At 36.7% G+C, this 10,193-nt stretch overlaps 1 protein-coding gene across 2 annotated transcripts in view; it reads right to left on the reverse strand.

The window, feature by feature from the left end:
* Positions 1-8,515, reverse strand: part of LOC139114476 (ferric-chelate reductase 1-like) — a 16,743-nt gene extending 8,228 nt beyond the window's left edge. For both annotated transcript variants that reach the window (XM_070676237.1, XM_070676236.1), the window contains exons 1-3: positions 8,322-8,515; positions 1,137-1,340; positions 557-658 (exon numbers count right to left, since the gene is read on the reverse strand). In XM_070676237.1, the coding sequence (XP_070532338.1) occupies positions 557-658; positions 1,137-1,340; positions 8,322-8,417 (402 nt within the window). In that variant the 5' untranslated portion in view covers positions 8,418-8,515. The remainder of the gene's footprint in view (positions 1-556; positions 659-1,136; positions 1,341-8,321) is intronic.
* Between the last annotated feature and the right edge of the window lie 1,678 nt (positions 8,516-10,193).

Here is a 10,193-nt window from a genome sequence, read left to right on the forward strand (position 1 = left end):
AAATAGAAAAAAATACAAGAAACAGTCGATATGTAACTTTAAATTAGTGAACTGACGACAAATGTAATGTTTATCATTACAGCAAGTCTTATCTTATCTTGTCTGTTGTGAAATTAGTCGTTATTTTTGCAATAATTTTGTTAATCGACACACAACTATGACATAGCCGCTCGCATTATGATATACAAAACACGGTTTTCTGCCCTCCTCTCTTTATTATAACCATGTTCCCTCCTCCTCCTCCTCCTCCTCCTCGTCGTCATCATCATCATCATCATCATCATCATCATCATCATCATCATCATCATCATCATCATCACCGTCATCATCATAGTCATTGTCATCACTGCATCATCATCATCATCATCATCATCATCATCATCATCATCGTCATCATCATCATCATCATCATCATCACCACCACCACCACCATCACCTCCACCACTATCATCATCGTCGCCGTCGACGTCGTCGTCGCCACTGTCGCTGTAATGGAGGAACTGTTTTGTAACATATGAGTGGACATCTATTTTGTTCCTAGTTGTAATTTTCTTACCGTACTTTCCAACTGCATGTTGCTATGATCGACGTTGTTGGAATGATCAAGTGTAATACTCCCATCTGCCAATCGAAGACACGCCCAAACGTCATCGTCTCCCTGAAATTACAAGCTTACGAATTTATCTTCATAGACGTTTCGCTTATTGGCTTTTTAAAGCAATTCGTCTCGAGTCTTCGTTTCCTTATTTACAAATAAGCTGTTCCTGGACGATCCCGGGCATTGGTAGTCTTATTTTTATTCCCCGCGCAGTTCAATCAAACTAAATTCTGAATGGCAAACAAACTTGGGTGATTATCTTCGATTGTTCACAAAGCGACATCCAATGTTTATGTATTCCAGGCAATAGAGGAAAAAGTATTTTCGTAATTTTATTCTGATCCCCTTGCAACTCGTCAATTTGTCTATCTTGTTTTATCTAAGAATTACAGTAGGGAAATTTACAAGCGTACACTCATGGCAAGTTGAAGTATGAAATATTAAACATTGCCTTTACTAGTAAAGCTATATTGTTCTCGTGTCATAAACCACAAAGGAAATGAGAAAGAAGTGTATGAGACGTTGCTCATTCACCAACCATGTGTTTATCGTGGGAAAACCCGATGGCCATATAGTCTTGCTGGCCTTGAACTTGTCCCATAATCCCAAAACTGGTAGCGTTACCGTTTCTAGCCCACGTGATCAAGACGTCACACGTGTTTGCTGAACTGTCGCAGTCCATCGGGTTTTGAAAGCATCCCTTGGTGTGGCCACAGCCATCGCTTGTAACTAAGGCACCAGCCTTCGGAAAGAGGAACGTGTATGTCAATAATTTTTTATTCTGAAATTGTCAGAGGCAGGTATTTGACTTCCATGCATCATTCAACAAAAATAATTGTCATTTATTTTTGTTTTACGATTTATTTTATAAAAGAGATTATTTATACTATATCTATAACGACTTTGCTTGTCGGGATGGGGTTGCTGACAGATTATAGATGAGCACCAAGGGGTTGCAACAATGAATAGCGACGTGAATTACTTCACTCGCAAAGTACTCTTGCCATCATGAAATCTACATAGAAAATTATTTCAATGACTGCAGTGAACACTTATTAAAATAGAAAGAGAGCGTTCAGTAATTAGTTATTCAGTTATCAGGCGCAAGCTTTAAGACGACTTAGTATACATCTTATACATTTGGGCCTATGACATAAACCAAGCATACTCTTGACACAAGTTATTTTCACAATTAACCCTGATGAAACTTAACCAAAGTAAAAAATATGTTTAGAATAATACATTTAATGCACTACATTTTGTGCGAACTTTCAATGTCAATAGCCTTCAAACAAAATTTTGGGAAGTTTACCTCTATGAGGCACATCATAGCGTATACCTTATACATTGAAGGCCATTTTACATAAAACATACAATAGTTGACACAGACTATATTTACTCCATGATGAGTTTGTATCGAAGTAAGGTCTATGAAGGGTAATACATTTTGAACTATATGTAGTTGAAATGTTAACATCAACAGCCTTCAAATAATTTTTTTTGATGAGTTTACCTATGTGACATGGCTTATAAGGCTATACCTTACAATATATTTTTTTTTTTGGGGGGGGGAGGGCATATGACACAGTAAAATACACGACAGTTGACACAGTTTATATGTACTTCATGATAGATCTATATCAAAGTAATATCTATTTTGGATATTGGCTTTGAACATAACACAGCACATTTTACTAAAAGTCACTATTTTGCAAAGATTAATTCAATTTTCAGTAATTTGTCAACCCAAGGTTAAAATATTTTTTGATATCACCTGTTAGCAAGACAAGGAAAGCAGGGATAAGGGTGAGAAAGAATTGTAAATTTGTGCAAATTTATGCAAATCCTCCAATTTCCTGGCTTGTGAATTTATTTCCCACTTGACTTAAGTCAGTTCTCTGAAACTATCCAATGTTTATCGATATTTCAAGCCAAAACACAAATAGAATTAATCTTGTACCGAACCGCATCAACTTGCTTGGCAATATAAGTTGAGAGCCAGAACCCCATCAAGGAAGCGGTAAAGCATCATTTGCTCAGAGTAGAAAAGCCCTTCATACTTCATTTACAGTTTAACAGTAGACTATCGTCGAAAAGCTATTGGTGAACATGTCAGGGGTTATACACTTACAAACAAAAGTTATACTCTCCAAGTTTAGAAAAGATGCCCGTTGTCAAAGTTGGAAGCTTTTTATGTACATGATTTTTACACAGGTAGCCTATAAGGCTGTTCCGATTACATGGTTTTCAAAAATAGGTTAGGTAAAGTAGGGAAATTTTTTGTTCATTTTTTTTATTTCTCAATGTGCATTTTGTACGCGTTCAAACAAACTACCAGTGAACAATTTCCTCATGAAACGCACTCAAATTGAATACCAATATATTAAAATAAAATATTCATCAGTAGAATTGAAGTGTGTGGTTTATTAGACTGCCACAGAAATTGATATGGCTGAATTACAATTCTTTGACAGGAAAGTGAACTGTTTATCCACAGGTAAATCCTCAGCTTTTTGCAGTCGCTCGCAAGAAAAACGAACGTACTTTACGTTGAAGTTGTTTGGAGCCTCGCCAACCTGTATATTTGTCTGCTGTACTTCCAACCACGGCGCAGCAGCATCCATGGCACATTCAACTCGAATAGAGTACATTTGACATTGGAAAAACTGGATGGTGTTCCTCCAAAATTTCTTCGAATGTTCGGTTCTGTTTAATAGAAGACAAAATCGACCTTTCTTCGCCATGATCGCATTTGCAAAACGAAATTGAGTACACGTTATGTCCATCGCGAGTCACCATTTTGTTTGAGACGGGGCCTGCTATAAGTAGGGATACCAGGCCCTTTTTTTTCTTGGTTAAACTTACTTGAATTGTATGTTTTCTTGAAGATCTTGTCTCAGGATTCAAAAAACTGTTAATGATAGTTCTATCTTGTCTACATCCAGAGTTATGATTTTTTTATAATTAAAATATGCTCGATTTTTTTGACAAATGGTCAAAAAATTACGACATATGGCAAAGAGTCATTTTGTGGGTATCCCTATGAAAAAATATAGTTGTATAATAATATTAATTCTCTAACTAATCTGCTTTAAAATACTTTTTGTGCAATATATTGTAAGAGTAAGGTATAAGGAGCTTTTGTTTTATTTACATAGAGACTTGAAAATGCCAAAAATTTTGTGAGACAGAGTTGAAAATTGGACGGAGCTAGCCCGTGCACATACTACCAGTCATAAAGCTATTTTTCGCCATTTTCAAACTACTGTAACTGTCAAATTTTGAACGCTGAATATTGAGAGATAATGCAAAAGAAAATATGCATTTTAGACTTGTAAAATTACCTAAAGTTTGTATTTGAGATACACTGACAATCAAGGAGAGCCAAAAAATGTTTGACGAAATGTCAGTAAAAATAACCATTTTTCCCCATTTTCATACAGCTGTAACTCTCAGAGTTTTTACGCTAACTGTACCAAATTTGGACAGTTAAACTTGAGTAATAACAGAACAAAATAAATATATGTTAGATCTGTAAAATTTCTTGAATGTTACATTTGAGAAATTCCGATATTCAAAAAACCACAAATCATAGGAATATGAATAAAATAAGTCATTGTTCAACTGATCAACTCGCACAATAATCTCCCTGGAGCTCTCCTTTTTTACACAAGAATATTACTCCCCCCTAAAAAGTTGTCATCTTGTTGTACTCAAATTTCCTTTGGCATTAAAATCTAGAGTCAGGTTTATGACTTTTTCCTTTGCTCTTGGTTCTTTCCTTACATTTTTCATTCTCTCTTCATTTGCCCATCTTTCAACTTGTCTTGTTTATCAATTCCCGATTCCTGCCCTACCCCTGTCTGTCATTTTTCTCATTTTACGTTAATGCTGTTTAAAAATAAAGGTTGTTTACATACATTTATTACCATGGCATGCTGACTTTATTCCCATACATCATTGAAAGAGTATTAATTTTTCTTGTCAAATATCATATTGTAAATTTTGTGTAACATCAACAGATGAAAAATGAACACAGTTTAATGTTCGCAAAACTACCAGAGTTTGAAAACAGCTGATTGTAGCGTTGGCAGTTAGGGGCTGTTCAACGAAGTATGTACGTACGGCAAAATTCACGGTAAATTTCGAACGCAAAGATTTTGAAACTACTCAGAACTTACCTTAACACACAGTTTTTGGTGTACGGGTTTATATTTCAATGATAGAATGACTGTAAAAAGTAAAATTGACCAAAATTTTACTCAATTCACTATCACAAAACACTTCCGGGTTTTTGACTTGGCCTGCATAAAATGGCCACGCTGTGCATGGCGCGGTTCGGAAATGACAACAAGAATGTAAATGAACATCAGAAAAAGCCATAAAAATGCTTCAAACTTTCCACAAATTTAGAATAACAGTCGCTGTTAGGTATACACTAACTCCGATCACTGGTCCCTGCATTTTAGTGAAAACCTACCTACCGTTAGGCACTGAACAACATACTGTACATGTAACGAGCATTTCATTCTAACATAGGAAGTAGTGGCCTGAGAAATGTACGTGTCGCAGTACGGCACGCTGTATTGTGATAAATAATGCTTGATTTTGAGCGCTAAAATGACACGGTTCTTTTTCTTTATTTTAAAAAAGAATCGCATGGTAGAATAAGCAGTTGAATTGAAAATTTTTATTGAATTAGACCTAACACTTTTTGAGATACAGCAGTTTGAAAACCGGAAACCGTTCAGTGTGCAACAACTGTCAGTCATCTCGTAAGTTTTCAGTGAGCGTCTGGCATCCCTACTATATAATAAGAATGACGTACTAGTTCTCGCGTGATTTCATGCGTTTCACGTTTTTTCATATCGTTATTTTTACTTCCGGGTTTACGAAGCTCTAAAAAGTCTAGGGTCTGGGTTAAATTGGGGTAAGTCGGGTAATCCGAACAGCACATACTTCTTTTTTGCCTAACTTGCATGCATTCGCAAATGGTGAACCTTTGGTTCCGTGTGCATAGAGGTCGGGGACATTATGAAATGTAGTGATGAATATTGAGATCAAATTGATAAACTGTTCACAATAGATCCTGTGATGCGTTGTATATAAGGGAGCCGTCATTATTTACAGCCTGAAACTCCGAAATTTCGAGTGACCCCCCTTGCCAACCATGATGAATTTGAATAAACTCCCTCTCTAACTCTGAAATTTTGACTGCCCCCCCCCCCTTGAAAAGTTAAATACCAATACATGTAATTGTAAAATTTACAAAATACAGCAACAGTAAAGACCTTTCAAATCCTGATGTACCCTGCTCGACTATCATCAGTTATCTCATGATGGTTCAAAAAAGGTGAACCCATCAAAATGAAATTCAAAGTCACAATAAAATAAAGATAAAAATGATCACGCTATAACCAGTATCTAACCATATTTGGATGGGTATTATGACAGGGTTTTCACAAGGATATCTGACCGGGCAGAATTTGAAAGTACAGGGGGAGAACACGCGAGAGGCGTAGGGGAGCTCGGCTTTCCCTTATCTTGCATGGAAATTTTTAAGATATGTGCAATGGTGCAGGTTTGGTGCAATCTGAGTGGTGTTTTTAACTGTTTTTAATAAGTGAAACTGTTAGAATCCCCCAAGGGGGAGAGCACGAGAGGGGGGTTCCCCCTCTCGTATTGGTAATTTGAGAAATTGATGTGTTTAATCATGGTACAATCTGAGAGGAGTTTCAGTTTATTTTGCACTCTGTAAAACTTTTTGAAAATGACATTGAACACTGATATTTTTATTACATATTTTGCATGATCAGTGTTTGAGTCACAATATTCAACAACCAATATAATGACAATACATTTTGTGAAAAATAGTTCTGTTTGCCAGAGACGGAAGACAAATGAATATACAGGAACGGAAAATCTCTGACCTTCTTGTGTCATTTCTCCAGCTGCCAGCTTCTAATGAAAAGCCTGAATATGGTATGTTTAACTGTCAAAATGGTCATTGAACTGAGGTCAATTAAAACATATGTTTCTGTGATAATAAAGGATGAATTCACAACAGTTCAGTTTTGTCCTAGATCCTGTGAAAACTTTGAGAAATTGATGTGCGCCATGGTGCAGTGTAGTGCAATCTGAGAGGTATTTTCAATTTGTCTTTTACCAGTAAAACTGTTAGAAGCTAAAGGGGGTGAGCACGAGAGGGGTGGCCCCCCTCTTGCATTGAAATTTTGAGAAATTGATGTGTGCAATGGTGCAATCTGAGATGTTGTTTCAATTTATTTCGCACAAAAAATTGAGTTAACCCTGCCCTCTTCTTCCTCTCCACATTTTTAGTAACGCCCCCTAAAGTTTTCAATTTTTTTAGTGACCCCCCTCACATTATTTCGAATACATGGCGAGACACCGGTGAATTAATAGTGCTTTGACCCTGGTCACGTGATCTCGGTCCCCGGTAAACCGGTTGTTGATTGAGTGATTCGTCTTAACGGTGTTTCGGAACCTAAAATGGGGTTCCTTCATCAGTCGCTCTCTTGTTTTATATCCCCTCAGCTTGGTTGTGTGATTATTAAGTCATCTTCGTCCTCAAAGAGGAGAAGCCAGATTTGTTATTGAGAGAGTTTGCCACTATTGACGGACTCTATAGTGAGCGATCCGGTGTGTGGTGTCATATTATAATTAACATGACCCAGCATCAATGTAAGTTCTCAGGGAAGATGTTATCTTTTGTGGTCAGAGAAACCAGGCTCACACATTATATTTCATTATATTTGTTGTTCCTCAATTTTATATTGTCAACTTGTACATCTTTCTAACATATTTATATTGAGAGAATAATATATTAGTTTTAACACTAATTTATTGATTCCTGTCTTGTGTTTTAAATTTTCACAATTTACAGAAGTCAAATAGTCCCCTTTTAGATAGTGCCTATGCCAGTGAGATATTGCAACAGAAATCCTGAAATATGATTTCTTGAGTCAGAAAAGGGTAGGAAAACATTGAGTGCACTGAGGTGTAAAGTAGACCTATGTAGTGCATGCTTATACCATAAGTGCTGGAAAAAAACGTAAGAATTGCTTGTGGTAAAAACATTTGCACCACCTATGGCGTTGCGCTGGCAAAGAATACATGAGAATAAGGTTTCCAAATTTTGCTCATTTCTGGTGCATTGTGACATTTTTTTTTCACTTCTGTCTGTTAGGACAATTTTTTTTCGCAGGCCCCGACAGGATCAATTTTTTTTTCTTCTATTGCACCTGGTGACAATTTTTTTCCCTCAAAATCCGCCATACCCCCCTCCCGAAATCAAGTGGTTCTCCCCTAATTGGAATCTACATATATAGGAGGTCTATCGCCATATAATGTGTATCGTTCATCCCGCTTCGAACTTTGGACCAAACACAGAGACTGTTATAACTGTATTTTCGGGACACTGTAACTCGAATCATTATGCATAAGTCAGTTGCAGACCGCTCTTTTCAAAACACTGACAATCACAAATACTGAACCGTAACTTCTGAAAAGCCGTCTTGGAGGGATACATTCAACAGCGTCACGGAAATTTGAACGTGGTGGAGAATCCTATGGTTGCGTTCTTGCAAATCCGTACCGGATTTGGCAGGCTCAGAGACATTCTAGCCAAAACGAAGGGAAAGGAAGTTGGCTTTGTTTATCAGCTCGCCTTTATACTTATACACATTCCTACAAGAACACTTACCTTAACTTTGATGGAAAACAGAATCGCAAGAAGAGTCAAAGTTCTGGTGAATCTGATTTTATCTTGGGAGTACAACAGTACTCGCAGAGACGACATCTTTGTTTTGTTTTCCGCAAAACTGGTCCGCTGTTCTTGATTCAACTACGCATGGCGAAAATGTACAGATGTATGTACACCTTACCGAGCGAGACAGGAACAATAAACGGACCTCGTTTTCAATGCGAATTTGTTTTGAGAGTTTCAATATAAACACCGCCTCCTCATCAATGACTGTCAATAACGACCCCTCGGCCCGATAGTTATTGTGACTTAGAGCGAACTTTGTTTACATTGTCCTGACTTTAAGTCATAAGTGATGACGCATAATTTAGGGACAGCGTTAATTATTGGTGATAGAACAACAGCCTATCTTCTTAATAATGCAATATTCATATGAAAGCTTTGTACTCCGAAAAAAAAGGTGCAGGCGTATGTATTTGAAAAGCTCTGCTTCTTTATAAACTGGACGTCCAAAGATTGGTAAAAACCTAGAAGCCTTACAAGCTGACGATTTGTTGTATGAAAATCACCCCTGGCAATTTGATTACGCTCGGATGTGCGGGTCGCGTTAGAGGTTAACATTAGAGTATTGGAATTAGACATCTATCTTAAAACATGGCTCTGTAAGCTTTTAAAGGTATTTGTTCAGTCAGTTGTAGGTTTTAGTGAGGCAACGGGTTTCCGGCTGAGAAAATGAAATCTGAAGGAAAACTTATGCGTCATTTATCTATAAATTATATTAAGAAGTATAACCTAAATTGCAGGACTTTGAAAGGTCGTAATTATCGAAAAAACATTATGTCCACGACGTTAAAGATATCACCTCTGTATGTTCATCGATAGAATTTCGAAAAGTTCACAGTAATTTGACATTTCGTGAAACCAAAATAATCTTGTAGCGTTATGGTTATTTGTCAAATAAGCTTATAGCAGGATTTTGTTTACTTTCAGTCATAGAATTGGTTTGGAGGAGTAGAAAACTTAATATCCAAAACGAACTTCTTGACCTAACAAAGATCACCTTATCTTAAATATTCAACATAAAAAATATTTTTGTCCCATAGTAGTCAGTGTAGTTGACATGGCCTATACAAGCCTAGAACCAAAATCTGACAAGGTCTGATAGGAAGTGGATACTTGAACACGCTAGCTGTCAAAAATTCGTTCGAGGTCGAATATAAAAAGTACTTCTAAGTTCCCTGTAAGTCTGAAAAATGTTGGAGTAGGCTACGAGTGGGCGTGAAGTGGTGAAGTTGGCAGTATTTAAAGCAAATTTTGAAAATCTTAAGACGAAAGCTACTAAGGCTCTTTTCAGTCTTCTTAAAGGTATTTCCTATAATGGGAATTTTTCTGTGAAAGTTGCTTTAGATCTTTTTGATCATTTGATTGTTCCCATTCTGACCTATGGATGTGAAATTTGGGATATGACTTTAATGATAAGAGTAATTTCTTAAATGATGGTAGCTTTTCTTTTTACAGATATTTACTGAGAGTTTCAAAACATGCTCTCCTCAGGCAGTTATTATAGGTGAACTTGGTAGATATTTCACCAAATTGTCATAGCCAAACTCTTGTTAAAATATTGGCATAGTTAGTTATCAGTGATGACATTCTATTAGGCCTATGTTCAGCATATCTTTCTGCAAGATGTCATTCAAAGTGGGTTGAGTTCATTAACTTACTAGATACTTATAGTGAGAGTGATATTTGGTCAGCTGTTTGTAACATTAATGCCACTGTTAAAACTGTCAAGAATAACTTACGCAAGCATTATCAATTTTCTGGTACAGTGATTTGCACAACGATAATGAGACTCATGGGAAGGGAAATAAT

Source organism: Ptychodera flava, chromosome 16 (genome assembly GCF_041260155.1).
Source record: "Ptychodera flava strain L36383 chromosome 16, AS_Pfla_20210202, whole genome shotgun sequence".
NCBI lineage: Eukaryota > Metazoa > Hemichordata > Enteropneusta > Ptychoderidae > Ptychodera > Ptychodera flava.